The sequence below is a fragment of the Antedon mediterranea genome, chromosome 7, assembly GCF_964355755.1.
Source record: "Antedon mediterranea chromosome 7, ecAntMedi1.1, whole genome shotgun sequence".
In the NCBI taxonomy this organism is placed as follows: Eukaryota; Metazoa; Echinodermata; class Crinoidea; order Comatulida; family Antedonidae; genus Antedon; species Antedon mediterranea.
In genome coordinates, this window is record NC_092676.1 from 15,995,806 (window position 1) to 16,022,642 (window position 26,837).

At 34.3% G+C, this 26,837-nt stretch overlaps 3 protein-coding genes and 2 long non-coding RNA genes across 5 annotated transcripts in view; 2 read left to right on the forward strand and 3 right to left on the reverse strand.

The window, feature by feature from the left end:
* The window catches only part of LOC140054178 (uncharacterized), a 145,787-nt gene extending 137,046 nt beyond the window's left edge, over positions 1-8,741 (reverse strand). Inside the window, exon 1 of the mRNA XM_072099072.1 lies at positions 8,636-8,741. The gene's annotated coding sequence lies outside the window, so the exon portion shown is untranslated. The remainder of the gene's footprint in view (positions 1-8,635) is intronic.
* Positions 8,742-14,249: 5,508 nt separating this feature from the next.
* LOC140054410 (uncharacterized) lies at positions 14,250-15,407 on the forward strand. The gene is made up of 2 exons (XR_011846515.1): positions 14,250-14,614; positions 15,080-15,407. It is a non-coding gene; the product is annotated as an uncharacterized lncRNA (long non-coding RNA).
* LOC140054409 (uncharacterized) lies at positions 15,306-16,543 on the reverse strand. The gene is made up of 3 exons (XR_011846514.1): positions 16,416-16,543; positions 15,906-16,048; positions 15,306-15,656 (listed from the first exon to the last, which is right to left on the reverse strand). It is a non-coding gene; the product is annotated as an uncharacterized lncRNA (long non-coding RNA).
* Positions 16,544-17,018: 475 nt separating this feature from the next.
* On the forward strand, positions 17,019-19,823 carry LOC140054777 (uncharacterized). Its single transcript, XM_072099863.1, has 2 exons — positions 17,019-17,112; positions 18,012-19,823. Exon 2 carries the CDS (start codon positions 18,042-18,044, stop codon positions 19,344-19,346), a length of 1,305 nt encoding a protein of 434 aa, XP_071955964.1. The 5' UTR covers positions 17,019-17,112; positions 18,012-18,041; the 3' UTR covers positions 19,347-19,823.
* Positions 19,824-20,281: 458 nt separating this feature from the next.
* LOC140055438 (uncharacterized) lies at positions 20,282-20,686 on the reverse strand. The gene has a single exon (XM_072100777.1). The coding sequence runs from the start codon at positions 20,684-20,686 to the stop codon at positions 20,282-20,284; it is 405 nt and encodes a 134-aa protein (XP_071956878.1).
* Between the last annotated feature and the right edge of the window lie 6,151 nt (positions 20,687-26,837).

Sequence of the window (26,837 nt, forward strand, 5' to 3'; positions counted from 1 at the left end):
TCTTGTAATGGATAGTGTTTAAAATGGGATGTTCCTGTTCTTGTAATGGATAGTGTTTAAAATGGGATGTCCCTGTTCTTGTAATGGATAGTGTTTAAAATGGGATGTCCCTGTTCTTGTAATGGATAGTGTTTAAAATGGGATGTTCCTGTTCTTGTAATGGATAGTGTTTAAAATGGGATGTTCCTGTTCTTGTAATGGATAGTGTTTAAAATGGGATGTCCCTGTTCTTGTAATGGATAGTGTTTAAAATGGGATGTCCCTGTTCTTGTAATGGATAGTGTTTAAAATGGGATGTTCCTGTTCTTGTAATGGATAGTGTTTAAAATGGGATGTTCCTGTTCTTGTAATGGATAGTGTTTAAAGTTATTTTACTACTTTGTAAGAATAAATGAATTCGTTTATGATATTGTAATGTAATACTAGGTTTATGGATAGATTTCTTGTAATGCTATGAAGAATTTGAGATTGGTTTGCTCGGAGCCGGTAAACTGCCATTTAATTTACCAGACGACGCAATGGGTTTGAATGTACATTTTTATGTTTTGTGCATATTTCTTTGTGTATGCTGATTGGTAAACATCTGAGTATATGAATGTGAACCGATGATGTTGCAGGTGTAATTATATTGAACATGTATGTACAGTATGAATGTGACTTGATGTTCCAGATAATAATATATATCGAATGAAGCAAAGAACCCGTCTGTGATTTTATTTGTATGCAGTCTCTAGCTACCACATTTGCAAATATTGAAACTCTTTAAGCTACAAATTAGTGTATTCTATTCTTTGTATGAATTTGATTCTGCCAGTGTTATCCTAATACTAGAAAGAATTTCCAGTAAATCAAGCAAAGTATGAATTATTATACTATTTAACATGTAATTGTTATTGCTCTTTATAGTCTATGTTTTTAATGGCTCTAGGCCTAACCTACCAGTATGCGATAATGGTTTATTTCATGTGTAATTTTCTGAAACCATACCGGTTAGAGCCAAAAAAACCTGTTAATGTTATTTAAAGTGTTTTTACAATGAATACCAAATCCCATTTCTAGTCCAGTTCAACATAGGTGTCCTTGTCCTACAAGTTGGAGGTCTCTTTTGTTGTGGAAAATCAAATTTTTGAATTGAAACAAAATGATAGAAATTTATATTTATTGTGTCTAGATGGTTTATTTACAAGGTACACTCAAAATAAAAGAAGTGTAAACTTGCTTGTAAAGTGAAAGAATTTTGTAGTTTCATTCAATAAATCATAGCCTGACACAATTCCATTCTCATGTTGCTATAAATTTACCAATAAAACAAGATTAATTCAGAGGTCAGGAAAGGGTCACCAATCCAAAGAATTATAATACAGTCGACTCCGCCTAAGTCGAATCTAATTAATGGGACCGGTATAAAAATTTGAGTTACGCGAACTTCGACTTACAGATTTGCAAAAAAAAATGCTAGGCCTAGGTTCACTCACTAGCTGCGCTATGGCTAGGCCTAGTGGACCCTGTCCTGTTGCGATCGCGGCCCACGCGATGAGCCTTCTTGAATTGAGTTTGCTTAGCTAGCTAGCTAGGCCTAATAAATGCTAAGCCTCTTTATCGGCAATGATAAACTGTATTTTCTTTTATGGTTTAAGCCCGAAACAATACAAAAACGTATATTAAATACATTTCGGTTCTTATTTGAAATCGGTATCCATTGTTTATTGCCATCTGTCTAGCACAAAATAGGTACCCACAAAACACCGCTCAAGTTCTCAACTCTGAAAAACAACTCATACACTATACACTAGCGCGAGTTGTAGGACGCCGCCTATACTATACAACCTGCTTGAGAGAACCGATATGATCCCACATTATCCCCTCTGTCGTTTGTTTATCGAATTACATACGTTTCATCGGCTTTTTTAGCGCGTTGTTGCCGCGTAATTTGTGACTTCGTCTTACACGATATAAATCACTAAAGAATGTGTCTATTCGAACCGCAAAAAGACGTCGACTTAGACGAATTTCGACTTAGAAAAATTCGACTTACAAATAAAAATTACACAGTAATGTATAGGAAAGAATTGGGACTTTCCTAAAAATTCGACTTTCGTGATTTTTTGACTTACGCGAATTCGACTTGCGCGGAGTCGACTGTACATTCAATTCTTACTTTACTGTCACAAAACAAAGTTTTCTCAGATATTAAAAAAAAAGATGAAAGTTCAAATAGTGTCAAACGATTAGAGAAAAAAAGTAGATTGGGTTGGGTTGTCTGAATATTAGTCTGCGTGCCACACAACAAATATGTGCTGTAGATATATACAATAATACGAATTGTGACTAAAGGTTAAAGCCTTGTCTACACTATCAAACTAGTTTGACAAAAAAAGTTTGATGCACCCATGGTAGTGGTATACCCAAATATGGTACGGTAGTGATATGATCATCATGTCCATATATAATATGGGCACATCACATTTTTTTTTCACATACAGTTTGATAGTGTAGACAGAGCTTAAACCTCAAACTTTATGTGACAAAAAAATATGATGTGCCCATATGGACATGATGACATCATATCACTACCACTAAGGCACATTACATTTTTTTGTCAAACTAGTTTGATAGTGTAGACAAAGCTTTAAAAGATATAACAGGTATTTAGTACAGTATAAATTACATTTGTATGAGTTGAATGGAGAGAATATCAATACCATTCATTGAAAGGGGATAATACAAAATCCTTAATGCAACCAATCCAATGGCAATGATACACTTGATATAAAATAATAAATATGAAATTTTATGTTTGAATGTATACACGATGACAGTTATCGGTCATGGGTTTTTTCTTTCTTTTTTTCTAAATCTAAGGCACTTATTTAGTGGGAATATCAACACAGCGTAAAATATTGTACATAATACACAAAATAAACATAATGGTTTATACATTTCTTTTTTTTAGGTCTGATATATTTTGGTAAGAAAAAGCTCTTAAAACATTTATTTTTTCTGAAAATTCATGCTAAACTAGACATGAACTTTGCCATGAAATACTATATTGACCTAATATTAAGTAACTTATAAAGGAGGGCATTTCTGAATGAAATTTAGTCTATAGGGAAATCAACTAAATTGAACATGTGAATTACATGGTATTTTGAATGAACTTAACTGGTCCACTGGGACAAACACCAAATGAGTCCAGCCTGAGATTTTATTGGGTCATGAAGTTCTTGGATAAAGGGAAAAGCCAAGTATATTAAGACAATATTTTTTAAATAGTTTGAAATCATTAAACTTGAATGAATAAAATAGAGGCTGGAATATCAAATTTAAACATTTTGATATAAAGTTTGTGGTACTGTACACGACGTTATATAATTTTGAAAAGAGTTGTAAAGCTTCTCTATTAACATCCTGCGTTGAATAAATGCCTCCCTCGATTAAACATCCCCCATGGAACATTGTGCAGAATAAACGTCTCCTTATCTTACTTTTCCTTGAATAAACGTCCCCACCACATTGATTACACAATAATATAACATATTTATATTTGAACAGTATAGAATGTACTGACTGCAGATGATCTAACATTTTATTTATCAAGCCTTTGATATAATTTGTACTGTATTTTATAAATGTTTGGTTTTGTTTTTATATCAAAACATGTTTATAATATTATAGTTACTATTTTTAATAATAAAGCAGAGCCTTCATATATTCAGTATCGCTTAACAACTGCCACCAATACATTTATTCACATGGGAATATCAAAATAAACATGAAATATGAATGTTGATAGATACACATGTTTACAAACATGTGTGTTATTAAAATAAAAATATACTTTTCATCCCAAAACTGACCTAATTCTCACACATAAACCATTTTGGTGTCAGAATTTGGAAGAATGCCAATAAGTACTAAATCTACTTTTAGAAGAATAGAAGAACACTGTGAGTGTGATTAAGTTTGCTTTGAAAAATAGTGGAACTTTCAAATAATTGTTTAAATTGAATAAAGTATGACACTACAGTTGAGATAGATTAGGTGGATTGGACATTCCATAACGTTAAGAAATCTTAGCCCATTTAAAGTTAAACTGGACTGTCCAATCCCCACAAGCAATTACAGTAGGTTGATCGGTATCCTAGGGCCTGTTTCTGCTGCAACTGCTCAAAATATGGTATAAAATATGGTATTTCTTATACTGTATTATTTAGTACCCCGTTTCTGTTAACAATACTTCTTGGGTGGTCGTGTTAAATTTCATCCTTTTTACCCAAATTGCCATTCATTTATTTGGTCGATAATTCAAAGTCGCAATAAAGGAAGTTACGCCTCACTTTCAACACGATAGCCCTAGTATTAGTAAGTTATTGTCTTTTGCAATGTTGTACTGCTTTCGCAGGCTCTTCAGCTTTGAGTTTACTTGCTTTTGAGACAAGTCTATTCCGTACTCCTGCTTTATTTTTTTAGAAATGTCTTTATAAATGTGGTTGTCCCTTTTATTACCTTTTAGGTGGCCGGACATTTAGCTTCCCCTTCCCCTCCTTCCCCACACCCTCCTTCCCCACACAGATTTATATAGTAAATACTGTGACGTTTTCGCTCCACATTTTCGCCAAATATATCTATACACGTGTGTAAAACAGCTGACAGCGACAGAAAATAAAAACTTGATGTTGACCTCATGTCGCAGGTAAAAAAAAATACGGTATTTTTTATTGGCATCAGAAAAGGGTACAAAAAATACGGTATAAATTTGTAAATACCGTATTTTATCCACGAATTTTGTGGGGAAAATACGGTATACAAAATACGGTATTTTTTTTATAAGCGCAGTTTCTGCTGCCAAAAAAATACGGTATACAGGTATGAATACCGTATAAAATACGGTATTTTCTTGGCAGCAGAAAAGGGCGCTACATTACTTTAGAAATATTGAACAAAATAAATGCTTGCAATTTCAATATAGGCAGGCTCCTACTTTTGATCAAACCTACATCACACAGAAGACAATTGGTCCAGAAACAGATGTGGACTACAAATCAGATCTGGGCCCTCCTGACGTACTTTTTGTTCATTGTTGGTAAAACCAGACTACCCCAAAGAGGATTCAGATTGAGAGAGAGGAAGCCACCAATATGAGGTTGTTTATGTAATTTTGTCCCTTCTTTTATTAATTTTCCATATAAGGTCAAGGAAAGAGTTCAAACTCATTGTATCAATTGGGAAGGAAGGAAGGAAATATTGAAAAGAAATTATTGTTAGGTTAACAAATACGGTACCTATAAACTGCATCTCATTAATATTATATTACAGGTTATATTTCATGCTTTTTATCTTCACAGATAAACACCATTTAAAGTAATTTGAACTACCATATTGTGTCTAATAAATTACACCAACTACAAATTGAATTATCCGACAGTTACACCTTGTGTATGTAGGATGGTGGTAAAACCCAATGTTCTGAAAATGGTATAGTCCGTTGTTAGGGATAATGTCCATTGGTATTACACTTACAGCAGAGTTATTATTATTCAGAAAGAATTCAAGTTTCTACAGGCCTGTTTCTGCTGCACAAAGTACCCTCAAAATACGGTATAAAAATACAGTATATTTTATACCGTATTTTTGGGTACCTGTTTCTGCTAGAAGTACTATCTTGGGTGGTTGTGTTAAAATTCCTCTTTTTTACCAAACCTGCCGTTCCAGTGGCGGATCTAGAGGGGGTGAATAGGGTGGCTAGCCACCCCCCTTAATTCTCAAAAAAAAAAAAAAAAGATGCAACCTAATCGCGATTGACCGTCGCTAGACGTGGATTAATCTTTTAATTAAGAAGAGTAGGCCTAGCTAGGCCCTACTAGAGCTAGGGTTAGCATTAATAGTTGTGTGTAAATAGGCCTACACAGTGAAAGAGCTAAGAGTTCAATTAGGCCTACTATTATGAATTCAAGAGTTTAAAAAGAAAACACGATTTACAATCTTCGGAAAATACCCATTTTCAAAACACACGCACTCCTAAAACTACCAGCGTCACGTTGTCAAGCTCGCTCCTCGTGTGAATGCTGACGTCATCACTCTCCAAAATACACCATTTTCCATTGCAGTTAATTTCCGCCGCCCTGGTCCGTGTGTGCACAAGCGTTAGCGTGGTATATTTACACCCCTGAGTGGAGTGTAATATCGGGAACTTTTTTCTCGCGCATGAAAGTTTTTTGTATAATATTATGGTATGCAGTATAAACGATAAAAATAAACGAGAAACATGGTGTTCTTTTATTATTTTATAGGCATAAAATAAACATGAAATGTCTTGTATGTACACGGGACGGCCGAAAAAAGTATGTGGCGTATTTGGCGTTTTTTGATTTGTGTTATAGACACGGCGATTACTGCAATCATTGTATACCAAATTACATTGAGTTATTCACCCGGCTGTAGGGTATATATCTCTGAGGTTAACAGACCACCAAAACACGGTACACAACACATGCACTCTATCGAGGCATTTTCGGAGTACCGCATTACCAAATGTTCATTTTGTTTGAAGGTTTTTCAATCAAAGTTTATTATTAGTTCGTCGAAAAAGATCCGTACAGTATTTAGGAAGGATGTATTTAAATTTACATTATGTAATATTTGTTATTAAGTGTGATGGAAACAGTTTCTCTAGCCTATTAAACAGTGTGTAAGCATCTATTTTTTCAAAATTTTTTGGAGCCTCGGCAGGGGGACACCCCCTCCCAAACCCTCCCCCGCTCGGTGCTACGCACCTCGTTTCCCACTTTCGTGGCCACCCCCGCTCGTCAGATCCTAGATCCGCCACTGCGTTCGATTCCTCCAAAATGGGGACAAGTTATTCCTTCCTTGCCTGAATTAGAATTTGTTATCTTTGGCAATGGTGTAGCCTGTGCTTTCACAGTCTCTGTCTGTTTTGTTTATTGACTTGTTTCAACGACAAGTTTGCACACCCCATACTCTCCTTTAATTTTTGCTAAATTTCTTTCTGATCTGGCTGTCCTGTTTGTTCCCTTTTAATTTTCTTGAAATCTTTGTTTCCCCAACAGATTATTTGCAAGTGTTGTGATGTTGTTCCTTACTTTTGTTGACTACTATAGGTTATCCATCCAATGTAAAAAGCTTACAGAAAATCAAAATATACAGTATTTTTTATTGGTAGTAGAAAAGGGTAACCAAAATATGTAACCAAAATACGGTATAAATTTATAAATACTGTATTTTATCCACAAATTTGATGGGGGAAAAACGGTATACAAAATATGGTATATTTTTTATGAGCACCGTTTCCGCTGCAAAAAATATACCGTATACAGTATTAAAAAAATACCGTACAGAAACAGGCCTACAAGAACTGAAGGATATTTTGATTAGTGGTTCACTGGTGGTTTTATATCACCCACATATTTATTTTGAAATTAATTTTGGATGATGGATGAGTTTCTGTTTCTTTTGCTACGAACAGATTGAAACAATAAATGAATAAATTAGTAATTACCTACATTTTTTCTACAGAAATTGGATAAAATTCAAACACATACACTATTTAATATAAGGTTTACAGTACCTTGAAAGTAAAAGTGACACTTTTGACCACTCACTAACACCAGTTAATTGTTTGGGAGAAAACATCAGCATTGAAAACTAGTATTATTATTTGATGCCCTCCCAGTCATTTAGTAATAGATTTGGAAGATCTGACATTGACAAATTAATTAAACTATTACAATGCATTGATGTATAAACATGTATTGTAATATTTGTCTGTTTGACCTTTTGTTTTCATAGCTTTTATTATCATTTGTTGTATAATATAACTCTATTTCAAGAGTCTTGATGCCCAGGGGTGTTTAAATAGTTGAGGTCACTTGCACTATTTCCAGGTCAGTTTTAAATGTGTGGATGCCTGTTAAAATAATACAACCATATTGATATTGACTTCACTTGCTGTTTTATAATTGTAGAGCTTTAAAAAACAATTACCTCAGTAGTTTTTCCGCCTGACTACATATTATAGTTGGAATCATTATTCATAATGTTGAATATGTGTACTAAAACATATTTATTTGTTTTATCTTTCTATTTTCATGAACTCGAACCTCCCTGTTTGAGCAGGTTTGCAAACCCCTGAATTATAGGGGACACTACCATCCCTTAACATTTTGACTGCCCGAGGTTTTCCCACTAGAAACTGCCACTGCCTGCCAGCGTTTTTAGCCAATTTTAATGTTTTTACTAAAACCTAAATAATCCATTTTTGTATTAATAGCGATTTACATAATCATTATTATTTGGTCTTTTTTGTTGTTTTTGTGATGGGAAAAATAGGGGTTGAATCAACCAATTGGCACACTCAAAGGTGTCGTCGTCACCTTAATTAATAAGGGGGCCTCTGTATGTATGGGTTGGCCGTAGTCGTAACAAATATTTCCCCCTGTTTGACCATTAATGAGGGTATCCCCTGAATAGGGGTGTACCAAATGAGGGGTTCAAATGTAGTGTGATGGTCTTTGTTAATTTGTCTGTTTTTGTGTATATTTCTTATCTTTTAGACTCAATCAGCATTTTTTTCGTATACAGGTACTTTACATATAATACGAAACAATTTAGTACTTACCAAAGTTTGCTTTCCATCTGGTAAAGTTGCGCTTACAGAAAATGAATTGGCAGAGGCCGAAGCAGAGCGTACTCTTCTTTTGCTTCCAAACTTAGTATGTGATGGCAGTTTCTGCCAATCATCAAAGCAGGTATTGTCATCCTCATCAAATAGATCAATATCATCCAGTTCAAGTCTGTGAAGTGCTTTTGTATCAGATTCTGATTGTGTTCGTTGTCTCTGTTTGCCTGTTCGGACAAACAGTCCTCTCATTGAGCCTAGCATCGGCTTGGCTTTCTCAACTGGTTTGCTTGTGGGCATGGTTCACTGGCATTCTATTATCACTGAATATTATACATAACTCTTCAATTCATGGATATTCTTTAAAAATAAACAAAATGATTTTTCATTTTAAGCAATCTAGCAAATTATTACCTTAATTTATCATTCTATTGAAAGATAGTCTAGAATAAATTATACATATAGTTATCTATACACCTTTTAATTTTAAAAGAAACAATCCTTGGTGAATAGACAGGAAAGGCAGGATGCAAAAAAGAAAAAGTACATATGCTTTATAGTGTTAGTTAGTATAGAAACGTGGTGCGGGTTGTAACTATTTTGCTTTGTTGGGGGTTACCCATAATTTTAGTCCCAATTTTGCTAATTTCTATGTATTTATGTAGTATTTATCTCCATTCCCATAATTAAATTTTCATCATGATGGTTATGTGTGCATTCCTTATATATAATAATACCTGCCAACTTTTTCAGTCGAAAATGTGTGAGACAATAAATAACTGAAAATGTATGTTTTTTTGCTGTGCCTAGTATTTAGGTATTTAGTATTTAGTAATTAGGCCTACCTAGTATATTAAAATTATTATTATTAAACAAGTGGTACTGTCACACCAAAATCAGTCCGGGCCAAAATCGGTCCGGCGGACCAGTTTTGGCTGCCAAAATCAGTCCGGGGGACCATTTATGGCTGCCAAAACCTGTCCGGCCGGACCAATTTTGGCCGCCAAAACTGGGCCGGCCTGGATGAAATCGGTCCGGGCAGTAGGACTGTTTTTGGCCGCCAAATATGGTCCGGTCTTACAAATATATGGTGCGCAAAATGAGTCATAATGTATATATCATTAAAAAAAAGGCCATGAATAGTCATTATATTGAAAACTATGGGGTTTTATTTGTTATTTTAATATTATAAATTAAGCCTGTTTTTTTAATTCTCATTATTAGTAATAACTCATCAATAATAAGTACTAAATGTTAGGCTTTTTGTATACAATGTATCTCTGCCTGTTTTTAATCCATTTTGTTCTTTTTTAACATCTTTCCCCATGATGTTAAAAACAATTTAATTTATTAATTATTTATGGTTAATCAATCAACATATCAATTCAATACAATTATTAGAAAAAAATTATCCAATATTGATTAGGCTGAGGAAGGAAAAAGGCCTCAATCATAAATCAAATCTAGCTGGCAATATCAGCGTCTCATACCTGTTCATGTGAGTGTGTGGCAGGCCGAAATATGAGTGAACACCTAAGTCATGTTTTTAGATAAAATACATTTATTTATAGTATTTATCCGACAAGATAACTTACTAATATATATCATGGGATATTTTTCTAGCCATAAACAACTTAAAACAGCATCATATGCCTAGTAATTCAATTAAAATCGACAGAAGAAAAGCCCGGACCGATTTTGGCAGTGGCGGACTGCTTTTGGCCACAATTTTAGAGCCAAAACTGGTCCGGCCGGACCGATTTTGGCCCCAGACCATATTTATTGTGACAGTACCGTATTTTTTGATGGATTTTAAGCAGTGATTTTTGTAATTTTTTTCAATCATACAGCCTACCTCCTAGCTGGGCTAGTACTAGGCTAGGCCTAGTAGTACAGTAGGCCTAGCTAGGCCTAGGGCTAGTAGTAAGGGATACTAAAAAGGCCTAGGCCTAGCTAGCTAGGCCTAATTTTTATTAATATTATTTTATTAACTAAAACCTTGATTTCAACCATTTTAGGCCATCCTAGCCTACTGTAGTTAGGTCTAGGCCTGGGCCTATATGCATCTGAAATTATAAGAATATAATATGTTCAAGGACTTACCAAAAAAAGTACAGCAAATCATTTTTCATCAAGGGAAGTAGTCTAAGCCTAGGCCAAGCCTAACAACATGGTTTGATGCTGTTTTACGAGGACAAGTACCGCACACATTGCACGTGTAGTGCAATCCACACTCACACACTGCTGCTGCATGCACTGATAGTTTTGACTCAGCCGCCGAAAAAACTTTGTGAACACGCATGGTGGCGCTATTGCATTTTTTGTCATCATCTGTCTAAAAAAGTGTGCACGATCCACACGTACACACGTCACACACACACAACAAAACGAAGATTTAAAGTTCTCGCAATTACTACCGCCGCAATTATTACCACACAAAACATTGAATGTCATATAGCATTAAAGAATTAACTATTTAATGGATTTAAGTAATAACCAGTCAATGACGAGTTTGAACATGACTCAGCCGCCGCGCAAACTTTGATAACATGATGCAGAGCAGTGTTCTACTACAGAGCTACAGTATTATAATATATAATAATATACCTAAATAAATTCCTGTCATTTGATTGGACGATTGTGGGTCACATGGCGTGCAATAGTACGCACTATTTACGCACTATCAGACGATCGTTTAATAGTACTTTTTTGTGTACGAAAAAAATCTTTTCGCGTACTCTATATTTGTTTTGAAATACAACAGCGCCACATATTTTGTATTTTAGCCGCGAAAATTGAATGTTATTACTGGTTTCGCGGTGGTAGTACATTTTTAGATTTGCAAATTAGCTTTAGATCGTTTGTATGATTTTGCTATTATTTGTAAATTACACTCATAAACATTCATTATTTGTATAAATTGCTCTGGTAGGCCTACTGTATGTATTTTTATCATCAGAGACAAACAAAAATCAAGATCCACTGATTACATCGTAGGCCTAAATAAAAAAAAATAAACAACATGGTATCCAATGGTGGTTTTCGTTAACCACCAGTCAGGTCATTGTTTCAGCTTCTACCTTTTTTCGTAATATTCTGTTTTTTTTACTTAAATATTATTTAGATTTTTAACACATCATACTTATATTAATACTATCAACCCATTGAACATTATTTATATTAAATCATCATTTAGGTATATTTATTCATAAAAAGACATCAAAATACAACGGCAGCCAAAAGGCTGAAAAGTAGTATTTTACAAAATTTGATAAAAATATATAAATACATTATGTATAAAAGGTAAAACTAGTTTAAAAAAAAAAAATAATAATAATTTACCACATTAAAATCATATTTATATATTCTGTCTATCACATTACAGTGATGCTAACAAATTGTAATATATATAACAGTCATCTATAACGACATATCTATCTATATTTCCCCCTTAATTTGTTTAGTTATCTTTCCTTATCTATCATAAATTATAACACATATATATATCATATAACATGTTTTTATATTTTTAATATCACAATATAAATTATCACATTGTAACCTTTACATTTTAGCATACAGTATCTCCATATTTGTTTCTCTCTTTAAGGTCTTCACTCACTTTATTTCAGTATAACAAAACGATCTAACATAAAAGGTTTGATCATTTTCTTAATGAATATATTTATAACTTTAAGATAAAATCTAATGACAAAAAAGATCGACGTTTCGGAGCCATCATGGAACCAATTCTCAATAACAAAGAGTGTTTCCAATCTATCAAATGTCGGGGTAACACTGGTGTTTTGGCAAAGTTTGAATCTGAGCAGGCCTGTCGATTTTCTACAACTTTGCCAAAACATCGGTGTTACCCCGACATTTGCTAGATTGGATCATAACAAATCCAATAGATGGAAGAATTATTTTGTTCTTGAGAATGGTTTCATCTATTAATTGTCTTAAAGTTCAGGGGTGGCGCCAGGATCTTCCCGACGCGGGGGCTACATTCCCCGACGAGGGGGCTATGCGAGCGAAGCGAGCATCACTAGGCTGGGGGCCAGGGGGCCGCCAAGGGCCCCGGTGGGGGTCGAGGGGGCGAAGCCCCCGGAAGCAACGCGTTCTAGCGTCATTTGAGGTCATTTTAATCAGATTTAGGGTAGCCATTTTTTCCATTTTTTATAATGCATAAATAAAATACTGCGTGCAAAAAAACGATGCGCGATGACTGTTTCAATCCATATTTTTCAATTTAAAAAATAAAAGTTCAAAGAAAATTTAGAAAAATAGAGTTGGAGGTACTTATTATACTTCAAAACATGAAACAAAATATATAAGTTCCTCAGTATCAAGGTTGTGACTGAGCTAAGAAATGTTTGAAAAATAGAGATGTTAGGTCCCGGAAAATGGACTTCTTGTACTTCGAAATATGACCAGCTTTATTGTTGGGGCTGAGCTAAGAAACTGTTTAAAACTAGAGCTGCAGGTCTTCAAAAAATTGCATTTTATACGTTGGAAACATCAGGCCTAGAGGCTTAAAAAACGCAAGCGTAGACCTTTTTCAGTCGGGGAAATAAGTTTATTCCTCCCAAGTGTATGCGTGCGTACCATCTGGACTTCCGAGTGGTGAGAAATTCATGACATACAGGACATTGAAAATGTAATAACTTAGCTATAATAAGATGTTGGCTAAGCGAAAATGGCATGTTTTTTGTTTAGTAATGGATGAAAAATTTATTTTAGGTGCCCCACGGTACAGAAGGTTACTTGTAAATTAAAAAAATTGGTGAACATACGAACAATTAATTCGTTTTTGCTGTAGTGTAGCGTACGTCGACGCAGTACACGACGTAACCGTCAGTAAACTTCGCCTGGAAAATAACTACAGTACACATTTTGGTCCCTGGATGGACCATGATATCACGCGTCTCGACCCAACGTTGAACGATTCGTATACAAAGGGATACCGCCAGACAAGTGCGAACCTAGCTAATGTTTAGTAGTAAGTTAGATCGCTGGCAATAAATGAATGCATAAAAGTGCATAATAGCTCTCTGACGTACTCTTACGGTCAATGGAACGTCGTGGTTTTCTAGGCGCTGAAGCTATATGAAGTGAACGCGAACGTTTTTTACTGTATATTATATTCCCCGACAAAAAGTACCCGTGTTCCCCGACGGGGGGGGGGGGGGGGGGGGGCTAGGCTTCTCGACGAGGGGGCTAGAGCCCCCGTAGCCCCCCCCCCCCGCTGGCGCCACCACTGTTAAAGTTAAGTTATTCGTAATATATTTTTAGTGCATAATTATAATTTCTTCTGACAATTGTTCAACTTTGATAATTTTTGCTTCTAATAATTTATATAGGCATAGGCAAATCCACTTTATATATACCAATTTTTGTTAAAGAATGCTTATAGTTTTTAATAATTATTACGGTTAATGTTATTGTTATGAAGAAATTATTTTTTAAAGTTGTATTATAGTCCCTCAAAAGTATAATTAATGAAGATTAATCAAAATCAGACTTGTAATTATTTTGCTTTAAATTGCAGTTTTTAAAGATGTATTGTCCCCCTGAAAACATTTTTTTTTTTAATATTTTTGTTGAATAGGCCATTTTAATTGCACATAAAAGTTATTCACTTTGAACTGAAATTGGATCGAAAAAAAAAATGTTTTACTCGAGAAAATCGTAATTTAAAGCAAAAATTAACCAACCGGAAGCTATTTGTCTGGAAGACAAACGTGTTCCGGTTTAATTTAACCCTTGACCTGAGTTAGCTCATAAATATTCATATTGTATGGATACATCTTGTGGATGATGGTTCTCTCAACAAACAGCCAACAACGCGACGATAGCAATGCATAGAGAGAGTCGAGTAGTGACGCGAGACGATCTTGAAGAAAACACGAAAACTATAGCTAGCAGAATACTAAGTAGAACTGCAGTTGGTAACTTTGATGTTGAATCTTATTCATTTAGGTGAGTTTTTGTTTCGCTAGCAGGAGAGGCCTAGCTAGGCCTAGGCCCGAGTTTTCTGCTACTGTATACTAGTCTACTACATACTAGTAGGCCTAGTACTAACTAGCACAACCACATGGCAGGCAGTCTCGAGTAGCCTTACTGCTGCCTCCTGTTTCTATAAGTAGAGGTAGTAGGCCTAGGCTAGGCAGTACACTACTAGCTAGGGCTAGACCACCACCAGGAGGGATGTATTTTTTTTTTATAATTTTGTTTGGCATCCTGATAAATTGGTTTAATTTGTTAGGATTTCAACTATCTATTCTGCAGAGAAAATTACCAAATAAATCTAAATATTGTTTTGAATGTTTACTGTACAGTATTTTAAAAATATTTTCTGCATCAAATGCAATAGGTTCAAATCAACATTTGCACAATTAACCATTTTATGCAGATATTTGACACAATTTTCTTCTTTTTTTTCAGGTATTAACATTGATTGAACAATAAGAGCAAGTGAAGTAGTGAGAAACACAAAATGTATCGGCAACATTCACAATTTATTGAAACATTTCTTACTATTAAAATGACACTTTGTAATGGATATGAGCGATCTTAGAAGACTATAGCTGCCGTAATTACTGCCACAATCAACACATTGATATTAGTAGACAAATTGACACAAAAAACAATACAGGAATTCAATAAGATATACTGTAACTGTATATAGGCCTATATATATTTTTTATTAACTCCTTTTGCAATGTAATATTTACAGTAACATTATGAAGTGTAAGTAAAATTGAAGAATTTATTCTGTGTACTGTTGTAGTAGTATTTTTTATTTATTGAATGTTATGTTTACAAAATAATATACTGTACAAATATTATTGCTTTATAAAAAAAATTATACAACATTTTACAAGCTGAACAGGAACATATTGGCCGAATGCAGCATCACAAATATTTTTCTTGCAATATCCAATCATATACAGAGTCTATCATCAGTTGTCTTTATGAAGTACAAATGTGACCTCTGTTCCAGTCTTCATCAGCTCAACGTCTTTAAATAAAAATGTTTAAATAATGATGTATAAATAAGTTAAATATTTCACAAAATCTAAAGTTTTTAATTTCGGCAAAGTACGAAAACCTGGAATTTGGTATTTATAAATAGGTCTAGATCATGCACATTTAGTGCAAAATGTGGGCTAGTGAAATTGCTTGCTTTGACAAATAAGTACACTAACTTTCTACGGTAAAACACATTACAACTAAGACTTAATAAAGAGAAAACAAATATTTGACTTACTACAGTACAGAGTTACATGGTAAAGAACAGTAGTTTGTGTGGTAAAATGGCTAAGCTGGCTTTTCCCCTCTGTCTACTTGTACAGTGCTGCTGGAGGAAGGTTCTCAACTTCAGGCTTGTAAGTTGTATTGTAACCATTTTCCCTGAAAAAATGTTTGTTTTATTTTTATCATAAAAACTAGTTAAACAAGATTCAACTGTAAATTATGTATATGGTACAGCAGGCTGGCTGTATTTTCGGATTGATGGCCTAGCCTAGGCCAGTCTATGAAGAGTACAATGTATAGGGCCTAGCTGGGCATTTTCTGCAGAGACCCGATTGTCCCAGCAGCCTGCCTCCTCTACTACTACTACTACTAGCCTAGGCCTATGCATGTATTATTCTAGGCCTAGCCCTGAAAAAATCCCAGGCTAAGTTAATTAATTACCTTCCTGTTATTACAAACGTCTGTCTAGTTTGCGTTATATATATAATTATTATATTTAAAATAACCGTCTAGGCCTACTTACCGACAAATTAACAGCTTAGCTTTACATACGATCAGGGGAAACCCCCAGTCGAGTCGCGTCGATCTGGCTGTGGGTGTTGTGTACACAACGTGCATCATCCATGTTTGTTAGATCAGATCCCAGCTGTGTCGATGCTCATTAACATATCATGCATATTTATGAGTTAGCTCTATCGGCCTAAATTTTGAGCTGACAAGTTGGGAAAATTGATTAACTTATTTTGCTTTTTTCTTAGCGAAATTAATAATTTTTTTCGGATTTTTTTTCGGCGAAAGTGAACAACTTTATTATAGCTACAATATGGTCTATTCAAAATTTGATTTAATTGATCTTCATTTTTCATGTTTTGGGGGACAATACAACTTTAAAGGTAATTTTTTTTCGATCTAATTTTTGGTCAAATCAAAGTAAAGCCAACGCCGGAAGGCAAAGATAGTGTGTGAGTAGGGTTAAGGCAGAAACTATAGAGGGCTTGAATCCATACATGAATATTCATGATGTGACAGAAAACCCGGCGGGCCAGCTTTTCCACGAAAAACGTACGACACGCGCGTACCGTACGCGTATGATCATCACAAAACTTTTTGTGCCAATCATATCACACCAAAAATCGAGGCGAGAAAATGGTTGTTTGTTGCATGCTTTAGTTTTACTTTTTTTTTATACCGTATCTTTTTAAAATTGTTCATTCCTAATCGTAAGTACCTACCACCATATTTAATTAATAAATTAATAAATTAAATTGTTGTAGTCCTTGCCTAGCCAGGCCATTAGGTAGGCATGTGGAGAGGCTCCAGAGAATAGTGTATTTAAGCCCTACTAACAGTAGGCCTCCTACTAGGCCTAGGGCCTACTAGGCTAGCCTAGCCTACTAGCTAGGCCTAGCCTTGTTTACCCTCTAGCTAGGCCTAGCCTAGCCCTAAGGCCATTTAGGCCTAGCCCCCTATGCCTAGTAGCAGGCCTAGGCCTAGCCTAGTAGTAGGCTAGATAGAAGGCCTCTAGACTAGTAGGCTAGGGCCTAGAGGCCTACTACTAGCCTATTAGTAGCCTAGACTATCTAGGCCCAGGGCCTCTAGTTAGGCCTACTAGAGGCTAGGAGGCCCTAGTTAGGCCTACAAAATGGGCCCACCCAGTAGGCCTACTACTACTAGGCCTAGCTAGTTTTGACCTACCTACAGACTAGGCCTAGGCCTAGTAGGCACAGTAGTAGTAGGCCTAGGCTAGACCTAGTACCGCAGTAGAAAAAGTGTTGTCACAACGGTTTTTCTTTATAGTAGGCCCTATTTATATATTATTAATATTACCTACCAGGCTAAACTAAACCTTCCTAGCTAGGCTAGGCCTAATTTAGATAGGTTCTAGTGTATAGTAGACTAAACGGTTAGGCGACTGGGAAGGCTACTGTAGTAAGCCCTAGGCCTAGCTAAAATAGCAGCAGTTGTATCGAAACGTATTCTTCTTTATAGTCTACACATAGGGCCTATACTATAGGATAGGGCTATATAAATGTTGTTTGTATTGTTCAACGTATATAAAACAGAATATTTTATCAGTTACACTGTCAGATCTGAACAAACTAGACTTCTTGTTTTTCAGTAAATACAAATGTGATGAAATGTTTACGACATGCTTAAACATCTGGTTCTGTGGACGTTGTTGTTGTGTTGTCTTTTTGGCAAGTTAAACACACGAATATTGTTTTGTTGCCAAGATGGTCATTGGATATATCATAATACGTCAGTACCATGTAATCTTTTAACAGATGGAGCAAAAAGTAGTTACAGTCAGATGATAAAGTGGGCTGAAAACCAGTACCCCGCTGATGATATTGCTAAAGTTTTCAACAAAAGCATGTTAAACTTCATGATAAATGAGCAACTTTGGGCGGAAGTGGAAAAATCAGAAGACATTGATGTTGAGATGTTTTGGATGGGAATGAAGTTGAAGCCAGAAGATCTTGAGAATTTTCATCAAATTTCAAGTGCTGGGACTCCGCTCAGCAGTTTCTTTCGAGATCGTTTACTTAACAGACAAGCAAATGACCAAGTTTGTATTGATACTACATATGCTTCTAACACTTCAGCAACATATTCAAAAGTTTGTTGGGACGCATATATGGAGGTTTTATCAACTAAAACGGTGGAATGCACTAACCAATGGAGCAATTGGACAGAATGCATAGATGGAGAAAGATCAAGAGAACGAGCATGCGCTGTTGTAGAACCAGGATGTATAGTATTTCCCGAAAAAATTACGGGAGATTGTGAAATACTTGATTTAATCTTTCCAGAGAATTACACAATCCGAGCATTTGCAGGAGAAAGTTTAAGAATTCAATTTGTAAATGAGATTTCGTCATTACCAGTGATGTTTCAATTCGTCAATGGACCTTCGCTTTCTTCAATTACAACAAATGGCAAATTTATTTGGACTGTTCCCAATGATAATTACATCGGTGAAAACATGTACATTCAAGTTTTACTTTATAACACCGAGGGACACCAGCGTACCATTAATTTGACTTTAGAAATAATTAATTGTCTGTGTGAACCGTTTGGAATATGTACACAGCCAGCTAACCAAAAACAAGGCTTGGGATTATTCACTTGTAATTGCCAAGAAGGACGGTTCGGAACGCTATGCGAAAATGATATAAATGAATGCGAATCTCACCCTTGCTATCCGTTGGTTGATTGCATTAATTTACCTAATATGTATTGGTGCACGCAATGTCCGGAGGGGTACACAGGGGATGGTATTACGTGCACTGCTGATGATGGTGATAAGAACAAAGCGACGGAGTCGACAAATACAGGATCAATTAGTAGACCTAGTAAACCACAGACATGTAACACAGGAGGATCTGAAATTATTAAATCAATGCATATCATAAATATGATTGCTATTTCTATAGGCATTATTGTACTGTAGTAGAACATTAGTACATGTCTTCATTTTACCATGAATCACAAGCGACAGTTCCGATGACCCATTACTTAATGTGTTAAACTTGGTTTTGACTAACTTTCTTTGCTTTGAAAACAGTTTCCGAACACTAACGACATTTTCTCTTTATTTATTTCATTATTACCAACTAAACCACTGTAGTTTATTTACCACTATTTTAGTTTGAATGTTTGAATTTAAAACGTACATATTCTTCAAAAGAAAAACATTTCATAGACTATTTTTAACGTAATGACAGCGTAGGTTTGTCTGCGGATGAATATATTATACTGATTATTTGCTTTCGTATGAAAATGTAGAAAATGGTTCATAATTATTAATTAAATAACGAAAACCAAAGTTAATGATCATTTAATGCCAATTTTGTGTTTTATCAAAGTGTTACACTGTTCTTTTCTCGCTTTGTTGTTAATTTAAATAAAGATTTTAACAAATTTTTCCATTAAAATAGTTGTGTTTAAATTTCAAACTGTATGCCTACTACAGTAATGTTTTGCGATTGGTAGTTTCGAATAGAAACATTTAATAAACAAGAAACCCTGCACCAAAGACGTTATACATTCAATGGATTGTATAAGCAAAAAAAAGCAATATAATTATATCGATATCAACATTGTTTTATTCAATTTATTTTATAGTATCCCTATAAGTCTTAAAAGTGCCAGTCTGGGAAAAGAATTAGAAACAAGTGTTTCTCAACTGCTTTGTGTTATATGGAGTCTATCCATATTAAACAAAATAATTGAAATTACATTATTAATATCTTATGCTATATATGCCTATCTATAAAAATTAGAATTAATTCGTGCTCTTAATCATCTGTGCTCTTAATCATATGTGCTACGTTCCATCGTCTAACTAAAAGTTATAATTGTGTTGTTGATTAATTTTAAATCCGTTTATTTTGCCATCTCAAGATCTTTATATTCAAAGGCCGGGCTAACAGTGCAGCCAAAGAATGTCCATTCTCCACCGGCCACGCATCTTGCACTCTGCCAGTGATCTGCTGGAATCAACAGCTGGAACTTATGACCTTTCTCTATGTCTGGTCCTAATATATACTGTTTGTAATGGTCTTTTCCATCAGGTTTCAAAATGGAAACTTCGATAGGGTCCCCAGTATAGTAATGCCAAAGCTCGTCTTTGCCCTTTATTCGATGCAAAGCAATGCTATTATCTTTTGATACCAGGTAATATATAGCTGTGCTATGCTCAGTCCGGTATGTCTCTCTGTAGTATCCTCCTTCAACATGTACTTGAAGTTCAAAATGTTTTATCATCTCACTTGCTGTTTTCTTATTCATTATCTTGTTTGATATACAACTGTAATTAAAAAAAACGAAATAAACACATTTTACTTGGAATATAATCATGTACCAGAATGTACATGTATAAATGGAAAAACAACAATTGAGTAACTTTAATATCACCTAAAGTTAATGTTAAGCTTTAGTAGGTACCGGTGATCTTTTAAAAGTGATAAAGACGAAATGCTGAACATATACGGGAGAGCGGAGAGGAAGCTCTCCAAACATAGTCACTGATACTTTTCCAAAAACAGTAAAACTGAATAAAACGAAGAACTAAGCTAATAAATATATGTAAATTAAATGTACACAATTTAAATTTAAGGTAAATAAAACTAATTTAGATTTTCTAAAAATTAATGAGATCGCAGAAAAAGAAAAACATTTTAATTGTAATGGGTGGTATGGATTTAGGCCTATATACATTTCAGACCTAAATTGTGATGCACACAGTGATACATTCTAGGAAACTGTCGACAGTTCCTCCTATTGTGATGTTATAATGTTCTGTCATGTTTACCTATATTTTTGTGAAATTATCTAAAATAACTGGTTTTATATCATTTGCTACAGTTAAAGGTGTATTGTCCCCCACCTCTAAAAAAAGATTAAAGATGTATTGTCCCTTGAAACACAAAAAAATGAAGGTCAAAATATTCTAAATTTAAATTGGCCATATCAAAGTAATATTAAAATTATTCACTTTAAGTGGAAAATTCGTGACAAAAACAACAATTTTACGTAATTAACAGGTAAATTAGTTTGATTACATTTCGTCTGGAAAATCGTCACAAGCGAAAGTAAACAAAGATTTCAAACCAAGAGTATGCATTATGCATGATGAGATATGTTTTGATCAAAAACGACTGGAAGTCAAAGTTATTTTGTGAACAAAAAAACGTCTGTATTTCAGTCAAATTATTTTTTTTCGACTAATTTTTGTTGAAAGTTAATAACTATTAATATGATACTTCAAAATGACCCACTTTTTTTCGAAATATTCTAATTTTTATTTTTTATGGAATTTGACAAAGGGACAATAGGCCTACATCTTTAATTAAATTAAACTTTGAATAGGTTATTTTGTAGTTATTCATTTCCGTTGAAAAAATACGAAAACAAATAATGTTTTTACTTATAAAATAGAAAAATAGATGGTTCCATCCCCATCTTTAACAGTAAAATACTGGCCATCGTTTACAAGCATTATCGTTAATGGCCCATGATTGTTTCTACCGAGTGGGGAAAAATTGAAAATAATGAGGTCACATTTGAGGTCAAATTAGCTCACATAATGTGCATAATGAGACTATAAGACAATATCAAGTATCATTATGCTCAGGCAAAATATATTTGTGTAAACCAGGGAGTTACAACTCCCTGGTGAAACCATCTTTTGTGAAAATGTGATTATTTTGAATTTACGAATTGCCATTTATGAATATGAAAATGAGAAATATGCGGTTAACGGTGGAAACTGTAATCATCGCGCCGCTCCTTTAAATAGAACAAAAGCAATATATTAGACATTTTTGTAAGACACACTTTTTAATCTTAAATTCTTTGATCCGTCCATGAAAGAATTACAGTAGTAATTCTAAATAATTCATCTCCTGCCGCAAATCGTTTGTGGTTCCGTGTTGTACACACCACAAGTCAAGGTTAGATTAATTTAAATTGGCTGCATTTTCTAACAATGGAAGCTTTTTTACTCATGATTTAACAATTTCGTGTTGGGTATAATGTGTATAATAAAAATCAAGTGTTTTAGCACATTCCTCGAAATACGGTAGCCTTCATTGATCCCGTGACTTGAACAGGACTTATCGCACTGTTTTAAAGTACTACATTAGTGTACAGTCATTGCAGTAGAATACGTTTTTAAATGATTTAACTCACAATTCCATCACGATGGATGCATTATACAGTAATAAAGTGTACATAACGTTTATATAGGCAGATTTTGGCAGTTTTTATGTTCTATACTGTCATGTAAAACCATTAGTATGTATCCGTTTAAAACACATCGCGTAAATATCGCATACATTGTTATGTAAGGTTTTCCCTGGAGACACCACACCCACATTCCAAACCCCCACCACGTTGTGCATGATCCCCCCTCTTTTGTAAAGAGTCCTTTCTGGTTGTATAGCCGCCAACCAGGCCTTCTGTTATCTACTATTACTGGGAGCCAGAAAGGATGCACCCTCTAGCAAACTATGCTATGGTTTTTTGCTTCCTTTATCAATACGAATCCATTTTTTGCTATTGGCCAAAAAAATATTGGGATGCTTGGTCACTACAGGGGTCAATATGGTCAAAGTTTTTGCGTAAATTGGTAACTACTGGGTGTATTGGAATTGGAAAAACTACTCAGAAGACCATATTTATATTCATTCTAATATGAAACTTTTTCCCAAAGTGGACGGAAACCCCTTTCTGACCACTAGTCAAGAAATTGGCCATATGAATATCTCGGTAACCACTGGTCAGAAGTGATAAGTGTGGTCTCAACAAACTCGCAAAGTATACAGTATGTTAATATTTGTTCTAATATAATAAAAATCATAAACTGTCAATATACCCCTAATTTTGACCTTTGACATATAGCCGGCACAAACATTTTTAGCATAGAGCACACTTTTCATATCTCAGAAATTGTTAGTCGTAGTTAGTGTCAAAATACACAGATAATTTTTTTTATTCACATTCACATTTATCTCATGGCATTAATATCATAGTATTTAAACATTTTTGTTACAGTCAAGGATTCATAAATTCTTCTTAGAAAATTCAGCAACCTAACCTAATCCATTAGGTACCAAACAAAAGTTGATTTTTGAGTGAACAAAAATACAATTTTCTAATGATTTTAATGGAAACGACTTAAATAATTGCAAAATACACATACTTGTGATATTTTTTTTATAAACAAGAGTTTGATATGTTAAAGATTAGTGTTTAATAATTATAGTATCGTTTTTTATTGAAATTTTTAAATTGGTAGGTTAGACCGTTTTTCACATTCTGAACTTCAAGGCTAAATATCTCAAAAGTTCGGGTTGCGACTCTGCGCCGCTTTTGTGATGCCAGGCCTCATATTTCTATTCACTTTAATCATGGAAATAAGTTAACTAACTTATTTCTCCATGCTTTAATGGACAACTTTTGCCAAAAATGAACGTGACACTTTGGTCAAGAAAATAGCCATATTAATATCTCAGCAAACACTAGTATTTTAGTCGCAAATTACTCGCAAAGGAGTATTTATATTTGCTCTAATACAATAGAAATACACAAAATGTTTAAAAAACACATTATTTAACCTATAGCTGGTATAGGCCTACAAACATTTTTGCGTGGAGCACATGTGACATTTTTAATAACTAGCGAATATTGTCTTGCTTGACATATTGATATCACCTTAATGAATAAGTGCCAAAAAACATATCATGGTGTTTGAGAAGATGGTGGGGATTGGCTAGGGTAGTAGGTTATCAAATTGACCAGAATTGTAATAGGAAATTATCCCTTACCCTAATAGGAAATTGTTTGTTTGGGGTGGGGATGTAGGCCTATCACCATGTACGACCGAAACTGTACTGGAAATGTTTTTAACTAGGCCTAGTTTTATGAACTTACCGTAAACTACAGTGTAGGCCTACACCTTTCCAAAACTGTGAATACTCGTTGAAAAAGCGGCTGTCCAATGAAAGTAAAATACAGACAAATAATATGCGTTATGAAAACAATCAAGGGTGGTGGAGTTAACAGGTGATTGAGGTTATATAACACATTAATCACATCGTTGGCCTCGACAATCAGCTGAGGTCAATGTCGTCAGGATAAAATACTGTATTCAGTAATGATAAAAAAGCTCAAGTGGTTGTTCGAAGTGGTGAAGTTACAATTAATTATAAAAATGGTCGAGGCATACAAAATGTGTTTGAATTAGTCAGAATCAGTCATACTCTTTATAAGGAAGAATGATATATACCGGTGCATATTGGTTTCATGTCATGGAACAGATACTGTCTCTTGTCAGAAATATAATAAAGGTGCCACATGCTAACGGGCTCAGTATATTAGCAACATTAGGAAATGAAAATTCTCAAAAACAAATGTTGACGAAACATTTTATAATTGTTACTAAACTAAAGTGCAACATCTATATTTACTTCTCTGTTATTTTCCTCACATAATATTTATCAATGTAAAATTGTCAACAAAATGAATGATCGCAACTGGAATCGTGGTTGTAACCTACGTTACATGTTTTATTTTCGACTTTCAATGTAAACGATTATAAAGGCAACATTATATTTCTATGAATATGAAACTATAAAATAGTGTATGTAATCAAACAAAAACATGTAGGCCTATAATAACTTACATATTGTTACATTCACTAGTACATATTGTATTTTATAGTTTATACTTTATTACCATCCATAATAAAATGAGTCGTCAATCAAAGGTTGTTGTTGATTTCTTGTATGTCCGCATACATTCCTGTCTTAAATTCACATAAAATAACACTCATTATTGTACTCTATTAAATAGTCATAATTATGACAAAACTGGTGTAATCTTTCTTAGAAAATGTATACTGTGGGCCTGTTTCTGCTGCAACTGCTCAAAATACGGTATAAAAATACGGTATAAAATACGGTATTTTTTATACCGTATTTTTTAGTACCCCGTTTCTGCTAACAATACTTATTGGGTGGTCGTGTTAAATTTCATCTTTTTTACCCAAATTGCCATTTTATTTATTTGATCGATAATTAAAAGTCGCAATAAAGGAAGTTTTACGTCTCACTTTCAACAGCCTAGCCCTAGTGATAGAGATGTTGTGAGAGCACAGAAACATCGTAATGGGGACAATTAATTCGTTCCCTCCCCGAGTTATTGTATTTTGCAATGTTGTACTGCTTTCGCAGGCTCTTCAGCTTTGAGTTTACTTGCTTTGGAGACAAGTCTATTCCATACTCCTGCTTTTTTATTTTAGAAATGTCTTTATAAATGTGGTTGTCCCTTTTATTACCTTTTAGTTGGCCAGACATTTTAGCTTCCCCACACAAATTTATTTAGTAAAACTGTGACGTCTTCGCTCCACATTTTCGCCGAATATATATATACACGTGTGTAAAACAGCTGACAGTGACAGAAAACAAAAACACGAATGTTGACCTTTTGTCATGTAAAAAAAAATATGGTATTTTTTATTGGCAGCAGAAACGGGTACAAAAAATACGGTATAAATTTGTAAATACCGTATTTTATCCACAAATTTTGTGGGGAAAATACGGTATACAAAATACGGTATATTTTTTATGAGCGCAGTTTCTGCTGCCAAAAATATACCGTATATATACGGTATTCAAAAAATACCGTATAATATACGGTATTTAGTTGGCAGCAGAAACAGGGCCTTAGTTACAATTGAGTAACGTAAATTACGTATTCAGTAACGTAAATTACTGAATTGAAAGATGAATTCGTCATCAAAATAGTTAAATAAAAACAACATTTGTAACTTTTAACAATAAACCTCATTGGTATTTTAGATCATTGCCATCACTTTTGTAGGCAAACAGATTATATGTTCATTAAATCATCCTTTTTTTATTTTCTTTTAATTCAATGCATATTTTATTAATTATAATTATAAAAACTCCCATATTAAAATGTAAATTAGTGAGTTTTATAATGCTAGTGTACATACTATTGTTTTGGTTAATATGATTATTATTATTTATTATAATTCTGTGAACTTTACAGTTGCTTGGCCTAATGCTTATATCAGTCTCAACTTTCTTAGTAACGTAAGTTACATTTCCTTTAATGTTTCAACATTTTGATTTATCCGTTCCCTCTCCTGGTCTGAAATGTAGAACAATCTACCCGTACAACCCTTTGTTTCAATTTCAACACGGCAGATAACTTTATCAATAGGAATCCATATTTCATCCTTACTATTTGGCCACTGAAATATGTTCTTGTTAATTCTGCTGCCAGATTTAAAAAAAGACACCAACGCATCTTCATCATCTATATCAACAACTTTGCCGATGTACCATTCTTCATCATATAATGCCGATACCCAATCATCAACATGGAATTGAATTTTGCTGCTTTGCTTGGT

What these genes read in the sequence shown, in the direction of transcription:
- LOC140054777 (XM_072099863.1), top strand. Translation starts at nt 18,042, where the DNA reads ATGCTTAAACATCTGGTTCTGTGGACGTTGTTGTTGTGTTGTCTTTTT.
- LOC140055438 (XM_072100777.1), bottom strand. Translation starts at nt 20,686, where the DNA reads ATGAATAAGAAAACAGCAAGTGAGATGATAAAACATTTTGAACTTCAA.